General features: G+C 42.0%; 1 protein-coding gene across 4 annotated transcripts in view; it reads right to left on the bottom strand.

The window, feature by feature from the left end:
* The window catches only part of znf536 (zinc finger protein 536), a 241,165-nt gene that overhangs the window by 113,987 nt on the left and 105,112 nt on the right, over positions 1–22,066 (bottom strand). For 3 of the 4 annotated variants that reach the window (XM_087180210.1, XM_087180209.1, XM_023429722.2), the window contains exon 5: positions 2,100–4,408. In XM_087180210.1, the coding sequence (XP_087036336.1) occupies positions 2,100–4,407 (2,308 nt within the window). In that variant the 5' untranslated portion in view covers position 4,408. Of the gene's footprint in view, positions 1–2,099; positions 4,409–8,283; positions 8,424–22,066 lie in introns of those variants that run through there. The other variant, XM_087180211.1, reaches the window with a different exon arrangement.

The following is a 22,066-nucleotide window of genomic DNA, read 5'->3' as shown; positions in this document are numbered from 1 at the left end:
CCCCCCCCCCTCACACACACACACACACATACACGCAGAAACACACACACACACACAACAAAACATGCATACAGAGGAGAAGCATGACACCTTTCTCCACATGAGACTCAGACACATTTTTTCTCACACATCAAAGCTTCTAATTTGAGAGTCCCTGAGCTCCAAATGTGAATCACATTGTGTAAGTTGTGAAGACAGACAAGTTTCACTACTTCTGAATAAAAAACAGGAAGTAGCAAAACAAGCATATTTAACATTTTTAATGTCAAATCTGTTTACTTCTCACTTTTTTTCTGAAAAAGCGTATTCCAGTTTATTCAGATCAGTGCATGCCTAATCATTTTATTCTACCCTTCTCTACAAAATCTATTTTCCAGCTTTGCCACGCTCTGTAGCAGCTAGCTACAGTTCGACATCCTGTTTTGGCACAAATCTCTGCAATAACAATATAAGGACAGCCTTTGAGATAGGACAGTGGCAGACTGACAGAGAGTTTGAATGGTTCCTGTGTATCACTGGGCTAAGGGTGCGACACACTACCTGTAATACATACAAACAAACAGTTAGGCAGAAACAGCAGGAAGGCCTTGTGGAAACCAACAGGCATTTTTTGTGCAAAGTTGCCAGCACATATCTTCATTTATTTTTCTACTTATATTTCTGTCTTTAATCCTACCCTCCTTCTCCAAAAATAATGACTAGGGGGCGAGATTTAACCACTCAACTAAATCTAATGCATTCATTTGTGCTTTGTTAGCATTTGCTGGTAAATTCTACTGGTTTTATTTGTCAATTATTATTTTAATTCACTTTTTTTTATACTGCACACTCATTGTTAATACAGTACTTCTGAAGCTGTTGAAACACCACAAGCTGTACCCATCAGATTCAAAGTGCTTGAGTCAAAAGAGACATACAGAGAGAGGGAGAGAGAGACAGATGGAGAGAGAAACTTCCAGCATTAAAATTCAGAAGATAATTACATCCGCTACACCCCCACCCTGTTGAGAAAGTGTTATGTTTAATAGTCTCTATAAAGAAAATAGGTTTTTATCTCACTCTCATTTTCATTAATTCCTAATTGGGGTGGGGGGTTGTCTGTTATTATTTCTTAGATTAAAATAAACATAGCCTATCCCATGTTCAAACCCATCACACTACACGGGCATGATAAGGACTTTATGCCTCTGTGAATAAATAAACAATTTCGTCTCCACTGGTGGAATTAAGTTGCTTACAGCCTTAAGCTAAGCCACTCTGATTTATATTTATATTTATTTATATTTTTTTCCTCATAGGACTTAAAAGCACATCCTTGCTTTTGCAAATGAAGTTCACCAATTTTTTTTTGACCTGTTTTATATGTATAGCTTTAATTAGTGTCTTGTTTAGCTTAAACCGACTGATTATCGCATAGTCGTGACCTAATTACCACGCACGTACTTAACGCCAGAATAGTGCCCCGAGGAGCAAGCGAAAGTTACCTTTAAAAACTTGTGTAATCATTAGCAACGAGCCTCCCTTAATCCCACTAAACATACACTTATCTAGCCCCGGCCGGCCTGTATTTGCCGGGTAGGGAGAAGGGAGGGGGTATGGTTGTCTCCAACATGTTTATTAAAGACATTTATTAATCGCTGTGGTTAAAATGAGTTCGTCCCTACGCTCCCAGTCTTTACTCAGTGTTCCACAGGGATCTAGGCTGCTAACCTGCAAAATGTGGATGCAATGGTGGAGCAGGTCTCTTTCTGGATTGTGTTCTCTGGGGTCTTGTGTTTGGCTTAATGTGAATTGTGGCAGCAACACAGAAGTGTCAGGGGACAAATGTTACCATGTACAGCAATAACTTAAGTATCTAAGTTATGTAAAGAATGTGTAGTTCTGATTCTTTGAAGGGTATTTGTGCTAATTTTCATCCCCTTAAAGAGGTGGATTTGACACACTTTTATAGGCCTAGCTGTAAAATTAAAGAGCTTCTTAGTGGAAATCGAATCAAATGAATGAATGAAACATAATTCCCTAGTGTATGTCATGAAATAAAATTTAGATTCAGACCAAATAATACAAGTTGTTACCATTCATTCTGACTTTTCTCTTACCTGAAGATGGTGAGGAGGGATGTGGGCTGTCATCCTGGACACTTCCGGTCTGGGAGTGTCCTCCTCCAGCTCCGCTCTCTTCTGTCACATTGGATGAACCGGGAGTGGTCGAGCGGCTAATGGACTGGGACTCGGGGTCACTGGCTGACCCACGACGTTCATCCAGACCCTGTTGCTGGAGCACTTCCTCGATGCCTCTCCTGTCTTTGCCGTGGATACGGGAGTGGACAACCATCTGATGGTAGGTTCTGAAGATCCGGCCACAGTCAGGGCACTCTGAAGGCTTCTCCTTTAGACCGGAGAGGCTGGAGAGGCTGTAGTCAATGTTTGGGCTTCCCAAGCCAGCCAGGGCTCCAGGAGCCTCAGAACTACCATGGTGAGACATTAAGTCACGATGACTGTCAAAGCCTCTTCCATCCTCCTTCATGGACATCATGGCTCCACTAGAGGCCTTGGATCCCTGCAAGGCCTCTGAGAGCTGCTTCTGCTTGGAGCTATCATTGGAAGAAATCAAGGAGTAGTCTTGTTTATCCTTTGAGAAAGTAGCCAAGGCCCCAGCACCACCCATATCATCTTCTTGCCCTGGGGGTATGTGGTGCTGGTGCTGCTGCTGCTGCTGCTGCTCCTTAGGCATGAAGGCCCTGTCCATAGCCATGCCACGAGCCATTATCTGCCAGGCTTGGTAGCTACTGAGGGAATCCATCTCTGCCACTTTCGCAGCTGCCTGGAGGCGCTCCATGCAGCTCGACTTGAGTGGTGGCACAAGGTTTAGACAACCCAGGAGTGAGCGCTTCTCGTTTTCACCCAGCCCATGGCCCATACCTCCTGCCATTGGCCCCAGCAGCTTCCCTAACATCTCTTTTTCCTTCATGGCTATCCCCGCTTTAGCCAACATCTGGTGCTGCTCACTCAGGCCCTGTTTGTCTGGAGAAAGGAAGCCTCCCTGAAGACAGGAGATGTAGCGTGAGTAAAGGTTAGCATGGGCTTCTTGAGCCAGATTGCTCATGCTATTGACGGCAGCAATGTCCTGCTCACTGGGCTGGGGAGGCTTGCTCTTGATGGCCAGCTTGTTGAGATGTACCTTCATATGGTTCTTCAGGAACCAGGGTTCCTTGAAACGACGGCCACAGATTTGGCAACAGTGTTCAAAGGAGTCCTTGTGCTTGCGCATGTGACCCTTCAGGAACCAAGCTTGGCTGAACACCTGTCCGCACACGTCGCAGCGGAACTCGGTGGCCATCTGCATGCCACCAGAACCACCGCCACCCTGGCCCTGCGTGGTCTCGGCTGTGATGTGGGCCTTTTCAACGTGACTTATCAGCTCCTCTTCGTGGGAGGCAGCAAACTCACACAGAGTACATTTGTAGGGCTTGTGGAGAATGCGAATGTGGCGGTCCAGCTCCTCTCGCTTCTTGAACTTCCCTTTGCAGAAGGTACAGCGGAAGCCTGTAGTTGGGTTCAGGGACTGTTCATCCTGGGTGCCAGCTGGCTTGGGTGAAGAAGAAGGCTGGGAAACTGTGTCTGGAGTGGCGAGGCCAGAGGGAGGAAGGAGGCCACAAGCTGAGCCTAGCTGCTGCTGCTGGGTGTTAGAGCTGTTATTGAGACCCAGATGGGGTGTTTGAGCTGTCTGGAGGAGACTGCCGCTCCCTCTCATCTGCTTGTCCCTCAGGATGGCCCTCTCCTCCAGCTCATGCAGCAGCCTGTTCTCCTCTCGGACACGGCCGCGGCCCTTACCGAGATTACCCAGTTTATGGGTGCGGAGGTGGATCTTCAAGTTGCCCTTTTGAGCAGCTCGGTGGTCACAGTAGGGGCACTTGAAGGGCTTCTCTCCTGTGTGTGTGCGCATGTGCAGCGACAAGATGCTGTTGAAACGGAAGCGCTTGCCACATAATGGACAGGGATACTTCCTATTCTTGCGGGCGTCATCTTCAATATCATTCATCTGGGACATGATGCCCAAGTTCTGGCCATTGAGAAACTGCTGCAGGTCAACTCGTCCGTTTAGCCCACTTAGCGCCCCCGCGTCAATGTCTCGGTTGAGCTGATTGGCGAGCAAGGCCATCTGACTGCTGATAGGTTGACTAGCCAGGGCTGCGTGATGGGTCTTCTCGTCTAAAGGCGTGGCTGCTTTCTCTTCAGGGATCTGTTGTGGGCGGTGTAGGTCGGGAAAGGCGTGTCCTAGCTGGGCAGTTAGCTGGTGAAGCTTTTGACTTATGGGGTAGCGGCCATTCAAGACTGCACTGCTCAGATGGGCATCAGCATCAGGCACCGCTGATGACACACCAAGACACAAACTAGAGTCCTCCATCCTGTAAAACAAGACAGGAAAGGAAGTACCACATTAAAAATGATAGAATTGCAGAACTAGAAATATTTCAAAACCAATGCCAATGGTGGGTGCCAATGCCGTGTATGTCCAACCACATGGTCAGAATTATTGTGCTACTTCATTTAGGGAACCAACACCTGTCCTGAAATAAATGTTTTTGTCTTTGACGCAAAGAGCACCGCATGAATTGTCAGCACCAAGGGCCTGGAAAAAGCTGTGACTCCATAGAAGTAGAACTTTTTCAAAATGTAACACCATTTTGGATGGAATAATTACTCTGTAAACACAGTCAGCAGTGTATAATTAAACTACTTGTGCCCATCCTATCAGAATTCTTCCAATTACATGCCTTAATGAAATGGAGCAACGGCATTGTCAGGAAGCCACCGCAATACTACAATTATGATATTAACAATAGCACTTAAAACCAAGGGGTTACTCCAGTAAACACAACACTCTTATCTTGGTGCAATGACACTTGTCTTGGTGCAATATTCCATTAAAGAACCACACTACATTTGATCTGAATCACTTTGCTTTCCTTTTGCTTTTTTCTATTCCCCCAAATTCTCTCTCTGTCTGTCCTCTTATTCTAAAACTCTTTTACAGTTTCCAGGGTGGAGAAAACACTGGTTTCTATTTCGAACGAAAAAAAAAAAAAGATAAGCACACCCTCCGGTCTCAGAGGAATAAGCAGGTAGCACTTTGTTGTGTTCCTACCTACTGCATGATACATGCCGATTGAAATATATCATGACTTTCTGAACATGCTGTATTATCACTGTAAGTGTTTTCATTTCATATGTACAACATCAGTGAATAAATAATATAAAAAAAGAATAACACTGATTTTAATGCAGATCCATCTGCTCTCCAGATGGTGAGGTATAAACATCTATCTACACACTTCCTCTGGCTGCTGGCAGGGGTCAAACCCTCAGAAACAATAACCATGGTTCTGCTTTGGTCAACAAAATATTGTATAATATCTCATTACACTGATTAGTATGCTGCCTGGTAACAGTGGCAGCCACTGTGCTGTTACACATTATTGTAATCATCAAAAAAGCCTTTCATGGAGAGGCGATGTAAAGGCATTACAACTGGCATTAGGTGAGTTCACTTTTAAGAGAAAGTGGTATCATTTTAGACGGCGTATGGACCCAATCTGGCAGCAATGGGGCACACCCACATTAAATATGTTCACACATGTTCAGTAGACACTTTACAGGCATGAAGGGCAACTAAGGTTTCTGCCAGACTCTGTCTTTCTGTTTCCCTCTCTCCACCTACAGTATGTTTCTACAGCATGGAGGACTCCGCATTGTGCCAGGCTCATTTGTTTTCTCATTCATTTGAATTTTTTTCTCTCTCTTTCCTCTCTCTCTCTCATCAGTAGGAGGTTAGTAGACATAGGGAGTGCCTGTTCTTTTAGACACTGGCCCCTCCAACACACTGTTGATGGTTGGATTCTTATCTTGAGGACATGAATTAGAGACTGTGACCAGCTTCCACTTGTGTTTAAAGGAATGTGACACTTGTGGGCTTGCCTTTTGAATTCTCCCCACAAGTATCATAAAGCAATTCTACTGAATTCATCAAGAATATAATGGCCATGCTATGTTCTGCAGGCTTACGTCTCACAGCGAGATGTGCTCCTGTCAAAGTCTACTTAAATCTCTGACAGATCTTATGATTGTATTTCTCAACTGAGAAATAAAGCATTTTGATAAAAAATTAAGTTAAAAAAAATGTGATACAGTTGAAGGGAATAAAACTGCCCATAGTAAAAAAAAATAAAAAAATTAATAGAAAACAGGCCTTTTTCAGGGATTTAAACATGGGTTAACTTCTAGCTTTCCTTCAGCAGTGGAAGTAAATGAAGCCTTGAAAGTTAATGCAAACAGTTCTTAGAGGTTGATGAGTGACAAACCCTCTGTTTGTACAAAGGAAATGCTGGAACAAACTGCATTACTACACTCTCTGATGAATGATTAAAGTTCCCATATTTTACACTTTTACAGTTTTATTTGATGTTGATGTATAAACATAGTTTAAACAAGTAGCCAACAAGTATAAACAAGTTTTACACCTCCTCTCTCAATCAGAAGAGAGGAGGCTCTGAGCCTCTCTTCTGATTGGCTGACTGTTTTCTGAGTGATCCAATAAAAATATATCAGATTTCAGGTAAACACTCATAGAGAAACCAAATTCTGCCAGGTTGGATGGTGGGTCCAGGTGGGCAGTGCTTGGGGCATGGCTGAGAGCAGTGACTGCTTCGATGTGACATCACAAAGTACAGTTACAGAAGTCCTGACGACTGGTTTTAAGGCTCAGTTTCTGAATATAGGCTGTGTGCATTTCTCTGTGGACTAAGCGCTTTGATACTTTCACAGTATTAATATAAAACCTAGACCTGCTTTAGAATCAAATAACACATGGACATCTACCTTTATACAGTATGGGACCTTTAAGATAATACTGAACTGCAGGAAGAGGTGCTTTATATTGTTATCAGAATGGTTAGAAAAAAGCAAGTAACAAATGAAGACGGACTGGTTGAGCAAGGCTTCATCCTACAGCAAGATAATGACCCAAAACATTAGAGGAACAGAACAAGCTTCACATGGTTAAGACCAGCACAGTACACATGGGGCAGTTTAAAGATGAACTGCACTGAAGGTAAAAGCAAAGAAAACTACAAGTGCAACACATTGGTGGGGGAACTTGTGCAACAGTTTTGGGACCAACCTTCCGAACAATGTTTCATTTCCATTGTAGAAAGAAATAACGTCACAAGTGTGTTCAGCTGTATGAGTCAAAAATGTCTAAATTTTTCGTAGAATTTCAGATTTCTTTTTTCTCTGTTCTTAAAGACATCTTTAATCATCTACATCCTTAATTTAAACTGAGACATTACACTATGTAAATGTCAAATATATATATAGTATGTGTATGTGTGTATATATATATATACACACATACTGGAGGGTATATGTGTACATTTATTATGAGAATAATATTGGGAAAGAATTGCAGGGAAAGATAAAACTTTGTTAGACTGCTTTAAATGACTTAGGTTTTAAATTGTATTTATGTGACACCCCAGCTTCCATCACCAGGCGTGCTTATATCGGCAAAGACCTTATTTGAATGGGCCTTTTTTACAGAGACGGCTGCCTTTTGGAATAGAAATCTGTGATTTAAACTAGGCTGATGAGCTGTTGCTCATTTGGGGAGATAGCAGCTTGCCCTTTTCTTCAATTTGATTTCTGCCTTTATCTTTAACATATAACAAAGGCAGATAGACAATGGAATAATGTGAAATGAACTGACGAATCCAGTTTGTGTTTTTTATAAACGTATCCTGGCTGACGAGCGTATGCAAATGAGGCACATTAATATGCTTGCTTTGCTCCCGAGTCATTTTATATTTTTTCCCCTGATTAAAAAGGACATTTCTTATGTGACATCCCCCCTCTGCTCATATCAACACACACATGCAAGGGAATTTGAGGGTGGTGTAAAAGCAGGAGCACACACACACACACACACACACACACACACACACACACACAAGCACGCACGCACACACACACACAACCCCTTTGACTACAGACAACAATTCAATATGCGAATGCCCTCTAAAAGACACGGTGAGTGTGTTGCAACTCACCCAGCGCTATCAAATGACTGCACGCAGAAATCACGTCAAACAACTTGCTCTATTTTGACATCGTCCTCACTGTTGCTGTTGCCAAATATCCATTGAATGTAAGGAAGAAAACAACTCTCTTCAATGATATATAAATATAAAGCTTTTAGAAGATCAAGGCTGAGGATTGTCACTCTTACCCGTTGTGTTAAGGAAAGATCTGGGGCCACTTTGTCTCTGCCACGGCTGTGTAGCCTGTGTAGACTCCATTATGAAGAAGACATCTACTGTGTGTAGCTTTACATCGCTACAGTATCTATCTGCCGTTATTCTAACCCGTATAACCTTATTATTTCCTGGCATGTACAGCAATGCTGCCTCATTAAAACTACTGGTTCCTCTGATACCTCTAAAACCACAAAGACTTCCTTTAGCATTTTCTCACGATGGTTCAGTTGTTGTCTTTATAGTTTGTGGTTTAATATTCAGCAAAGCACCACGTGCACCCGTAAACACTCGAAAATCTGCCACATATTCACACACGTACGCACGCACACACACACACACACACAACACTGATGTCACTCTGCTTCTCTTAATGCATTTTTCTTCTCTGCTCCTTTTCTCTTCAAGCCTCAGCTTAATTATAAGTGGTATCTGTAATACAATGGAAGTGTATTTCAGCATTTGAATGTGCTCAGTTCATTTCTGTCATTATCAATAGTAGCGAGCATCATAAATGCATATGGGATTTTCTTTTTGTGCTCCTCTCTAATTGTAACCATATAAATTATAGAAGTATGTGAAAAGCTGTTTCAATATTAGAAAGAGATACCTATTATAAATTCAAATTAAAGTCAACAATTTCAAACAAAAAATTCTGAATTCACAAGGCCTCGAGTTTTGTCATAAAACTTTCCTCTGGCATTTAAGACAAGATGTGTGGGGAAGGGGGGACTACAGGATCGAAAAGCCATTAGTTGGACTTTACTTTGTTATTTTGGCATGTATCGACACCGAAGCTATCGATTAATCACAATGCAATACCTCATTAAGTCCTAATGAACAAACTCATTGCGTTAAACAAATCAATCATTATTAACAATGTGTTGAATTCCATCATATTTGCACCAAATCATTAATGAGACGACTGCGTTGCTACAGCAATCTGATGTTGAAGGGAAATTGTGGATGTTTACCATATGTTACATGTACTGAGAGCTGCAGGTTGTTTGGAGCCATTCAAAAGCTGCAAATATGCTTTCAAAGTACAAACAGAGCGTCTTCATCTTTTCAAAGATCTGTAACTTTTTTTTTTACAGGAAAGTTAGTTGGAGTTAGAGCTCAGTAGGTAAAACAGACCAGCTACAGTACAAGCTTTTCTTCCTGCCTTGTGTTTTGTTCTGTTGCAGGTGGTCTTTGCAAGGTATTTAATTAATCCAATAAAAAAAAAGAAAAAAAAAAAAGAAAAAAGCTGCCTTGTTTTTTCTTTCCCCTCTGTCTCAATCTCACTCTTTGACTTCACTGCATTATTACTTTCTGTAATGAGGCGAAAACACTCTGAACTGTACACGGAAGGCAAGTCACACACAACCCGTACCAGATTCAATCCTGACTCCATCCCATGCCTGGAGCCTCCTCTTGATCAAAACTCATAACTTTGCACGATCAAATAGAAGTTTCAAAAATGGATTGTTTCTATTTTGAAGAGGAAATTAAAAAAAAAGTTGAGTTGCAGACGTTACCAAGATCCGATCGGATCTAGATTTGATCTGTATTTGTTTTTTTCTTACAAATACAGATTTAATTTCAATGAAAATAAATGCATTAATACATATATTTAGGATATAAATAAATGTGTGCCTAGTCTCCCATCTCCCAAAGGACTACTGGATCTTTGGGGAGGTTTTTCCAGAGTTCTGATAGGCTGGACAAAAGCAGTGTGCGCGTGTGTGTGTGAGTGTGTGTGTGTGTGTGGACACCATCTTAAACACACCACTGGCAAGACAAAAAAAAAGACATAATATTTTAGGTGACCACGGGACATCCAACAGTTTAAAATGTAGGCATAACACGGAATTAACATAGCGCCTTACTCCGCTTTAACACGGAGAAAATAACAGCAAGGGAGCGAGGATGTGATGAGACCACAGACTCAATAGATCAGTGACAAATGAGTGAATGAACAGGAGCCTCTGCCTCTCCCTCTTTCTACTGAACAATATGTCATTGAGGGCTGTTTAAGAGGTCCTGTCAACAGGTAGTTCAACTTTCAGCTCATCCCTGCTGATCAGTGGGAGCCTTCCTGACAGCGAGAAAAGAAAGACACCGGGAGAGAGCAAGAGAGAGAGAAAGAAGAATGTTTTTGGTCTTTTTATCCGTCCGTCGCTCTGACAGCCTTGCAGGGGATGCCATGGGAGGAAGATCAATGCAGGACAAGCGGATTCCCACAGTTCATTGTTCTGGGCCAGCCAAATCATCTTCCCAAGACGGCCGGGAGCTCAAAGCTTCCCTTTATGATAACCATCCCTGGTATTATTCCCACTATGATGATGATGACCTGCAGATGTCTCTGTCTCTGTGTGTGTGTGAGGGTATGTGTCTGTGTGTCTGTGTGTCTGTGTGTGTGTGTGTGCATGTACATCTGTGAACACCTCTCCCCTCCTGAGCGCGCTACAATAGTGGTCACAGTGGCGCGGACAGACCCCTGCAGCAGCGAATAAAGCAGAGCGATGAGCACAGGATTAATAGTGCCAAACATTTGTAAAGCAGTCTCTCTTTGGTGAGGTACAGTGACGGGAGCCAAAGCCAAAAAATAAATTAAAATTATTACGAGCTGACATGATAATGATAGTGAGGGCGCCTCATCTTACACTTATACACTGCATCAATCCTGCTTTAATACTGCAACTGCTGCAGCTTATTTCAAAAGAATCTGAATCACTCAGGCCTCGGAAAATTCCCATACTGTATAAAGGTAGATGTCCATGTGTTGTTTGATTATAAAGCAGGTCTAGGTTCTGTATTAATACTGTGAAAGTATCAAAGCGCTCAGTCCACAGAGAAATGTACACAGCCTGTATTCACAAACTGAGCCTTAAAACCAGCCATCAGGACTTCTGTAACTTTGTGATGTCACAAGAAAGCCGTCACCACTCTCAGCCATGCCCCAAGCCCCACTCACCTGTACCCACCATCCAACTTTGCAGGATTTGATTTCTCTTAGTGTTTACTTGAAATCTGATATATTTTTATTGGATCGCTCAGAAAACAGTCAGCCAATCAGAAGAGAGGCTCAGAGTCTCCTCTCTTTCTGATTGGCTCACCGACCTGTTGCTACAAGAGCTCCAGAGAGAGGAGATGTAAAACTACACTGAGATGGTTTTTATATCTTCTTATGGATCAACACTACAAATAAAACACAGGAAAAGTGTAAAATATGGGACCTTTAAAGTTTAGTTTAAATGTAAACCAGCGTGGTCTTTAAACAGAAGAATAATTGGCTGCCATAGGATGGATAATCGGTTGTTTAATGATGGCTAAATCATCTTGACTGACTCAAATTTCAACTGTTATTGCTTATTTTTTATTGATGTTCTTTGGGATTTCTTTATGCTCATATGTCCTTGTATAGATCTATTTGTGTTTTTATTTCCCCCGTATATAACTATAATTGCCAAACCTCACAACAGTGGCATAGCCTCTCTACTCTTGTTGGCTCTAATGTTTTGTAATGTACCTGTGTGGATTGGTCTGGTGACTGAACTCTGCTTCCTGTACAATCGGTCAGAAAACCAGGACACAATGCTGTGTGTGTGTGTGTGTGTGTGTGTGTGTGTGCGTGTGTGTGTGTGTGTGTCAGACAAACAAACATGGTAGTGTAGAGCGCTCACGCATGGTTAGACTGGAGGAAGAAAGAGGCCAGAGAGACAATGAAGACAGTGTATCTGTCATAGCTTACATCACTGGTCACCCTCTGCACTGCATGTCAGCGCCGCAAACAGACACACACACACACTCAGAAATGTGTAGGTCACATCGTGGAGCAGTGCTGCCTGTATGTCTGTATGTCGAGTGACTGCAGCGATGACGTGCGAGACTCAAGACTGAGACGGAAACAAAAGCGGAGCCTCAGCCTCAACCTCACTCTGTTTCTCCGGTGGAGAGAGAAAAAAGTAGTTGAATGTCAATATGGCCTAAATAAGAGAATATCAGAAATAATTGCTGTTTTCTTCCACTCATGCTGGGAGCATTCTGGTAGAGTTTTGCATAATGACTACAGTCGAAGGGGGGGATGGAGGTAACAGTGGTGGGTGTGTGGCGGCGGTGGAGGTGGTGGTAAAGGGAGGGGTTGTTGTGACAGGTGCTGAAATCAAACTAGGGAGGCAAGGGAGACAAAGGTTCAATTTACTAAGAGGAGACTTTAATTGTTACACAGCTAATTAAGAGAAGAAGGTTCTTTTGTGCACTCTCGACTATTTACTGAGAGGTGTGTGTGTGTGTGTGTGTGCGTGTGTGTGTGTGTGCGCGCATACACCAGGAGGTAAATTGTGACTTCAAGCCAAGTGAGCCTATAGTAGAGAGTCACACTGCCTGTTTTTTTTTTTTTTTTTTTTTTGTGTGGTGTGTGTGTGTGAGTGTGTTTAGAGAAAAGATGGAGTGCTACCTCAACATACAACATATCTTTTCACAGCTCCTCTGCTGTTGGGAGTTTGGGACTTTCTCTTTCTTTTTTCAACTAAAACAAAAGTCTATGGCTAATTAGCAGCACTCATTACAGGAAGTGAGTCAGGTAATTATTTTACATCATGCTGCCGATAATTGAATGATTCTTCAATGTCTGAATGTCTGTTTGAAAGTATCTCTTTCTCTTCAGTTCCCCCGACCACCCCTCCTTTCTCCCCCCCCTCCCACCCCCTTTTAGCAGTTCTTTCTCTTTGTCTTTGAGGAAGATAAGAGAGAAGCTGAATACAGGTACTGCTGCCATATGCTCTTGAATGAAAAAGCTCCTCTGTCGAAGCAAATGGGATTTTTAAATATTGAAACTGCCGCATGTCTTTTTAATATGACCGTGTTAAATCTCTCTTTATTCCATCACTTTGATAAACTCCCCCCTTTCTATCTCTCTCCTCTCCCACTTTTCTGCGTCTCCTCTTTTAATCTGAGGAGTTTGAAGGGAACTTTAGCTCTCTGAGAAGTAGTCAAACTTATTATGTAATTTTTTTTTTTTTTTTTTTTTTTTTTTTTTTTTTCTTTAAGCAGCACACTTCCTGTTTAAGAAAGCAAACTAATCTTGTCAAAGCCATCAGGAAGCTGAGACTTGAGTGGAAATGCTTGTGATTCTCCGCATATGTTACAATATCTCATAGTGGCCTTACAACCGCTATTGTTCTCACGCACTTTATCCGAAAGACGAGAAAGAAAAGAAAAAATAAATCACCGCACACACTTCACTTCAAAGTCAAATATGTACAGCGAGCTAATGTGGCACTTGATATAAAAGGGAAGAAAGAAAGAGGGAGAGAGAGTGAGCGAGAGAGAGCGAGAGAGCATTATCTACTTTAAGGCCAGGGTGTATTTATTACAGACTAATTGTAGCAGAGGAAGTGCTTTACAGGGTGTGCTCTCGGGAGAGAGGGCGGAGGGCCTCGGGGACATAAGAGCATGTTTATCTATAAGACTTTATCAGAAAAACACAGTGGCGACTGCTCTTAAGATCAGAGATGGGGTTTGAGGGGGAGGGTGGATGAGAAGGTTTACCGGACAAAATAAAAGAAATGAAAGATGGATAAAGCGGAAAAAGGGTGAAAGAGGAAGAGACATGGCAGCGAGGCAACGTTTGCATCAATGCCAACAACTCAGTGAAAGGCAGCCATGATTAAAGCAGGAGGGAGAAGTTTGGTGAAACCTCAGAGGGTTTTTTTTTTTTTTTTTCTTCCTGCAGGTCTCTCTGTGAACCGGACTACAAAACACACTGTTACACACACACACACACACACACACACACACACACACACACACACACACACACATATATAGGCATGTTCAGTGTATTGTCAGTGCAAAACTCATGCAGACAGCAAAAGAAAAAGCGTATGTCCCATACAGTACTTCTACAAGCAAATAAAACTGTCTGTGAATGTGTGTGTGTGTGTGTGTTTGTGTGTGTGTGTGTGTGTGTGTGTGTGTGTGTGTGGGTGTGGGTGTGTGAGTGTGCATATGTGTATTATCAAGTTAGTTCTTGAAAGTGAGGCCAGCTCTCACATCTGTAAAGTGACAGATTAGGATTTAGAGTTATGGTTGAAATTTCAATTAACTATAATTTTAAATCAAGTTGTAAGCAAAATAAATCCAGGCAATAGTCAATACAGATGCTCACAAGTATAGTGGCACCAGTGTGTGGTGTGTATGTGTCAGTCTGCGAAGGTATGCTCTGGCTGTTTCCCAGGATTCCTTGTGTCTGTCTGCACCAGAGCTTCAGTTCGGAGGAGTGTGTCCCGGCCAACACTGCATTTTCCTCATTCTTCTCTGCCCTGCCTGACCTTCAGCATCGTCACCGACTTATCTTCCACAACAAAGGCTACAGTACACACACTCATTAAGAAGACACACACACACACACACACACACACACACACACACACACACACACACACACACACACACACACACATTTTTGAACATGAACGCTCTGGTGGGGGGGCTAAGTTCATTAAGGCAGTGGATATTTATGATGAAAAATGGCCTCTTTGTAGTACACTATATGAACTTTCCCCTCGAGACACACACACATACACACACACACACGTACACACACACACACTCTCTCACCTTCTATATTCAAACTTACATAAAACAGACTCTCCGATAACTGTCGCACCACAAACACACACACACACACAGACACACACACACATACACGTAATGATAATGCCATGCTGTGAAGTGAATATATCAAAATATGTAAAACAATCACATCAACATGCTGCGTGGGGGAGGATACTCTATGTTTTTTTCCTCTATTTGATCAAGTGCTAACCTAAAATAATGCATTACTAAAATCCACAACAGTTCAGCTGAGGCCTTCAGGTGTTTATAAGAGCCACAGCTGCGGTCATTAGTGTCTAAGTGCCTGCTCAGGGTCGCTTGTGCCTCGCAACTTCTCTTGTTTATGACAAAAATGTCTTGACATTTACAGTAGCATTATGAAAATTTCTGACACCGGCGCTCTGGCCAAGACAGGCTAGCTTAGTAGCCGCTTGCTAAGTGCTTATGCCTGCCACTTGATGGAGTGCTGAAGAGGCTGCATCAGCTTCCCTCAAATTCCACCTCTCCACGCACACACACACAGAGAGAGAGAGAGAGAGAGAGCTCGTTCTCCATAAGTTCCAGAGCAGCCTCAGGGTGTTGGATGTGGGCAGTGGTGGGAGGTGGAACTGGGGTGTGGGTGGTTATAATCTGCATGCCCTCTGCCATCTCCTATCACCGCAAAAACCCCTCTCCCTTTCTGCCTCACCTCCCTGGCAATCTCCCCCTCTCCCCTCACCCCCACCACACTTCTCCCATCCCTCTCCATATTTTCTCCCCCTGCATCTGATTAAGTTAACAATGTGGTGTTATTTGCATGCTGATTTCGCAGACCCCCACCCGCTCTCTCTCCCTCTCTCTCCCTCTCTTCCTCTGTCTCTCTCTATCTCTCTCTCTTTCTCCTCAATTCTCTGACAAACAAGAGAGGCAGGATCAGAGTAATGTGATAGCACAGCAGCCAGCCAACGCAATCTGCCTCAAAGACCAGGTGTTCGCAATCCACCTCCCTCTTAATTCCTGCCCCCATCATTTCTCTTGTTTTTATTCCTGTTATTCTTCTCTTTTCTTCCCTCCCCTAGTTCTCCTTCTTCGTCTCCTCTCATCTATCCCTGGTGTGTTTATAAGGTTGTATTATAATCAAATCTGGAGCGAGGGAGGCCTGTCTTTTTTTATTAATTATAGGCCGCAGCTGATGTGAATGTATTCCGAAAGCATCTTCCAAATAGGTCGGCGGTACAGTTTGCTATTCTTATCACATTTAAATGTCAACACGGTGCAAAGCCCTACAAATTAGTTCAGGCAGGCTTCAACCCCCATTTAACATTTAAAGCGCCATTCTGTAGGGCTCAAAGAGCGATTTAAATCAGTTTACACACACACACACACACACACACATATATACAGAGATAGCATTTCGTCTTTCAAACTTCTCATTTCAACACAGACATTTAACTGCCAACCTTTGCCTAAGAGAATTCAGTGCACCATCAAGAAGAATGTGGGAAAGGGGAAAAAAAAGCAGGATGAAAGAACAAAAAAGAGATTTAAAGCAACAGAAACAATGCATTAGCTTTTATGAATAATAAATTTGCCTGTCAATCCGTGCAGAAAAGATCCAGGTTTTCAGCATCTCTGCATACATTCATTGTCCGAATGAATAAATCAGAACGGAAGGGGGGGAGAGGGGAGGGGTGCATGTTCTTGAGCTCTACCCTATCACTGGTAAATAACAACAATGATTTGAAACACATCTGTTCATATGCAGTGCCAACTAACCCCTATAGAGCAGCGCAAGACAATAGAGGCCTAGCACTGTTGTTCTACATATTGGTGGCTGGGCATACAAAATAGAGTTTACCCATCTTACACACACACAGAGATCTACTGATACAAACAAACATAATCAACAAATAGAAATCACGTACAATCCACCATAAAACAGTCGACATTAGTATCCTCCACAAAAACACAACTGTATTATCCCTCTTTCAATAGGAAGTCTGAGACGGTTTGCTCTGAATTAAAAGCTGGCCCATCGGACATGACAGCAGGACACAATCGAAGAAATACAATATTAATGAAGCTAAAAACTTCTGGCTTGAAACCCGGTATTAAAACATTTTTCAAACATTTCTGAAAGTCGCGAGTTTTACAGTCTTGAGTTTTAAATATGAACCACTAAACAGAAATTCAAAGACCGTCCAAGTACATTTGAAGCGGTTTGCTTGATTTTCCAAAATGGATCAAAACTATTTTTGTTGGATTTTATTTGTCCTAATCAAACAAAATAAGACTGGTGGCATGACAGCATCATATTCTCAGGCCTCTGGAGTGAAGCCCACAAAGAGTGAAAACATAGCATAGAACCCTAATGAAATGAAAGGCAGGATGCTAATAATAAAACTAATAATTAATGAGTCCATATATATATATATATACATATATATACATATATATATATATATATATATATATATATATCTTAGCATGGTAGCTACACTGTGGTTAAAGTTAGCAATAGATTTTGATTATAGAAATTGAGCTATGAATTTTCAAGATTTGTAAAATATAATGCCATCTGGGTTATATTTCATAAATATAATGAGAAAACATTGGGTGATAAACGTCTCTGCCAAATCACAAAATGTAAATTGTTCTACACATTTTGGTATGATGTTATACTTGGGCACTCACAGCACTTGGTTAAGATCATTGTGGTACTCCTAGACAACTAGGATGTCTATCTGACTCCCTCACTCAAATGCACAAAGGTATTTAATTGGATGCCTGTAAGCCAATCACAGTGTTCCCCATCATCTAAAGTGGACTGCATTAGAGAGCCACATCTCCTTTTTCAGCAAGCGTGGCCAACCGTGAGAAAAGGAGGAACAGTTTCATCTTATTCTTAAAATACAAAATTTGTGCTTAAACGTGTCAACATGTAAACATGCCGAGTTATAGTACAAAGTATAATATGAAGAGTGCATGGCTCAAAAAAAGAAGAGAGACAGCGACAAGCAAGTGCTGGAGTTAACGTTCATTAAATGTAATCGAGGTGAAATTTAGAAATAATCATGATATTGATTTGAAGTCATATCACCTAGCCCCATTATTACATATTATATTCAGCTCAGGGGGCTTTGAACACAATGCTGAGGATATTCTGAGTAGAGACAAGGGTTAGGAAACACTAGACAGTTTCACAGATGGTTGAGTACAGAAAGCTTGTGGAGACATGATAGGATCATCATCATCACACACACACACACTGGCTTCACCCCTTATTATTATTTCTTATCAATAATTTTGTTAAATAATACATAATATATATGGAATGTGTTTATTACATGTTTACTGTTGAAAAAAATTAATTACTACTATACAGACTCTCCGTCCATTGTAATGGACAGATAAAATAACACATAATATAGTATTTAAATTTTTTTTTTTTGATTGCTAATGATTTATTAGTGCATTTCCACCAAATCCACCACCGCAATCATTTTTTTTTTTTGCGTTGGGAACATAATTGGGTTAGGAATGGGTTTCAAAAAATCAAAAGCACAAGACATGACATGTTTACTGTATTGACATTTAACCCAAATCGAAATCTTTCTCTAATCTTTCTCTAACCTTAACTAAAGTGTTGCCTAAGGCTAACCACACATGGGACGTAGGATGTGAACCCTGGTCTCCGAAATTAAAGTCTTGGGCTTTGTACACCTACCAACCATAGATCTACATAACACACATAAAAAAAGTAGCCTGTGAACATTATCCAGGCTGAGATTTTTCTTTACCACAACATAATTGGGAAAACAAATTTGCACTGGAACATAATTTGCATGAGATAGGTTGGCATAGATGTCAATCATGGGTTGTGGAACCATCATTATCAACATGTTATTCAAAGTCAGGGTTTGAATTAAGGTGGGGGGGTGTTGGAGTGGGCTAACCCACCTAATAAGACTTGGACCCCCCACCCCAAACGAGGTACAAACAACAGTTTGTAGTTGGGGGGTTTGAAACAATTACATAATGTTCTTACCTGTAATTTTAAATATTTCAAAATATTTCCAATGTTCATGCCTGGAAGAATTCTGCGGCACCCCTAAATTGGACTGTAACATTTCTAACATCTCGTGTTTGCTCATGTGTGTCAAACAAGAAAATTGAGACACTAGGTAAATTTAAGTAGCAGTAGCTAACTTTGTAGCTTATTTAATACACTTTACTTTCTTACCTAGAGTTTCTGAATTAGATTGTGTCATGTTTCTACAGATGAATGGTAAGTTTTGCTAATTTTACTAATGTTGGTTAGATTCTTACTTTTGCCTTATGTTACAGTTTAGTTAATGAATGTTAGCTAGCTGATAGCATCCCTTTCATTTCCAATGTTGGCTTGTCACTTCTTTACCAATATGAATTGTCATATATGATCTAATTTTAGCGAACACCGGGGCTCAGTCATGAGCAGTGAGACAATGGAGGATTAGTTGTTGTAGGGCACATTTTGACGTCAATATTTAGTGTGGTGGTTTAGTTAGTCTTTTACCTTTAACATTATTTTTTAGAATCGGTACTCTCTCCTTTTTCACTCAGAAATTCAGGAGTTTTACCTGGTTTAATATTGGACAATATTAAAATACATGTGTGCCCAACACCTCAGTTCACTGAAGAATGTGCCTGCGCTGTACTGGGTTCTCTTTCACGCTGGAGAAATAGTTGACACCCCCCCCCCCCCCCCCCCCCCCTCCGATTGTCATTGTATAATCTGCACTCTGTTCATAGTGATATGAAGTAAGATAGTGTGTCTGTCTCTGTTCAAGGATGGTCCTTGGTGTCAGATGCGGTCAGTTGCCTTCATCTTTTACCCCTAACACCACAGAGCCTCTGATGGTAGATTGAGGAAGATGTGGTTGGTGTAAACCTAAATGAACCAAATACAAATAAATACTCTGTGTCACCACGCTTTTAAAATGAGAGTTCCTGCAATGTGATTTGATGCAAGGATAAAACACTGCTATCAAAACCACTGACTCCTTTGAACACTTTTGACCTAACTGGGTACAGAGCTGCCTTCAAGAAAAGCATGTGATGTGTGCACTTGAATACACACACAAGTAAGAGCCCCCAAGTCAGGGGGGTGGGGGGGTGGGGGTTGACAGGGGGGAAAGGAGCGATGTTCAGCCTTAAGGAGGAGTTGGCCCTGTCAAGCTGTTTCATGCCATCGAGATGCAGGATCAACTGCAGGCCTGGCAGACACACTTACACACACACAAACACACAAGAGCCCTGGAGCAGGAGGCTTCTTCTGAAACTTGCTTCGTGTTGTTACGCTGCTGACCCCAGTTGTTCCAGTGACTGTATGAATGAAAGTCTAGGAGGGGCCGGCTCAAGCAAACAAAGCCAATCACAATCACAGATTTTAGATAAAACAGAAGATAACAAAAGTCCCCCTTGAAGGACATTCTGAAAATTCAAGAAGTCTAAACGATGATCCACAACACTAATACACTCCTCTATTGAGTTCAGTCCATTTTAGTTATTTATTAATTAGGCTTTTGTTACACTATATATGCATTAAAATATATTAGGTAGCCTAATATGAGAACAAGAGCCAGTGTAGGGGTCACAGAAAGACTTCAGTATCAGCTTACAATTGCCCTATTACATCAGCATAAGTAACTGAATCCTAAGAGATAACTAGCTTATAAGAGACCCAATCCCTCTGACTGGCTTTCCTCTACCTCTAGGCTTGGCTTTGACTCTTTCCCATCCAGCTCAAAGCAGAATGCTCTATGGGTGTGCCTAATGTGGACTCGCTGAAATGTCAAAGCATTATATATCCTTTTATGCACACAGTAGCCCCTAAGGGTTTAATTGACTATGCTGTAAAGTGAGTTTGAGAACCGCAAGAGAGCGAGATGAAGATGAATATGTTTCATTAGAGGGCAAACAGAGCCTGATGGCTGGAATTGGCATTGAGAGAGGAGGAAGAGTCTAATATGGATGAGAAATACATTATCCATTCACAGTCCACAATGAAATGTACAAGCGGAGCTGTCCACTCCTCGGCTAATCACCTTTGGTGAACTTACCGGGGTAGCGATTCATATTTAAAATGTGTTCTTTTCTTCTCCTCCCTTTTTTTCTTCTTCTTCTTCTCTCCTAGTTAGCCTCTGTCTTGCTCTGAACCAAACAAGGGAGGAACAACCTTCCAACGACTGCCTGGCAACTTCAAATACCCGTCAAACAAACAGCAGAACAGAAGACAAGAGAGTAGAGAAGGGGCCCCGCTACTATCCCGCGGCCTTCGTTTACCAATTATACTGAGTACCTGCTGACAGGTGGGTTGTCACAGTGTCTGCTTAGCCACCCAACTCCCCTCACATTCCCCCCTTCAACATCCCTTCACGTTCCATCCCGCTCTGTTTCAGTTTACCACGTGCTGCGGAGAGGAAGCTCCTCGCACCTCCAGGCAAACGGAGGAGACAAAAGAAGGAGGAGGATGAAGAGGAAGATAGCGGAGAGTTTGGCTTCGAGAGGTGAGGCTTTGATTTGGGAAACATTTAAGAGCGACAAGACAGGTGATGGAAAGGTTATGAGGTAAGGCGCAGAGTTAAGGGAGCTCTCTTAAAGGAGCAATTCACTAGGTTTTTGAGGGCCAGTGACCAGTGACATGGTTGTGGAAAGTGGAGAAGACAAAGCACATACTAGGACGGTAAGGCCACAGGTGATTTAATTGGTCATTACTGGGCCCTAACAACAATGAACCACCTTAAACCAGTTTTACTGCTATCACTATGTACGCCCACAATATGCATCACTTGTGTTGCATTGTCAGCGCCCCAGTACTCGCCTTTGAAACTAAGACCAGCTGAAATTGTTACTCTTGTATCTTAAGGCAGTGTAATATAGTTGTTATTGAAGATTTCTCTGTTAATATTGTCGGAAAATCTTCAAGGAGCCAAGGATATCAAAAGTGGACAACATTAACTGGCTCCAGTTTTTGATCAAATTCCAGTACAACTTTTTTTTCTTTTTCTTTTTTAACAGTTCTTCTCTCACTTCTACACTCCGTCTCTCTCCTAACAGCTTCTCTTTCCTGAAACAGGAGGTTTGAAGACGGGGCCTACCCCCACCATCACCACCACCATCACCACCACCGCCACA

This window comes from Seriola lalandi, unplaced genomic scaffold, assembly GCF_002814215.2.
Source record: "Seriola lalandi dorsalis isolate HSWRI2012SDOR001 ecotype SW California unplaced genomic scaffold, Sedor1 jcf7180002054898, whole genome shotgun sequence".
Lineage (NCBI taxonomy): Eukaryota > Metazoa > Chordata > Actinopteri > Carangiformes > Carangidae > Seriola > Seriola lalandi.
The sequence above is the reverse complement of the archived record's forward strand: the minus strand, read 5'-3'. Positions and strand labels throughout refer to the sequence as shown.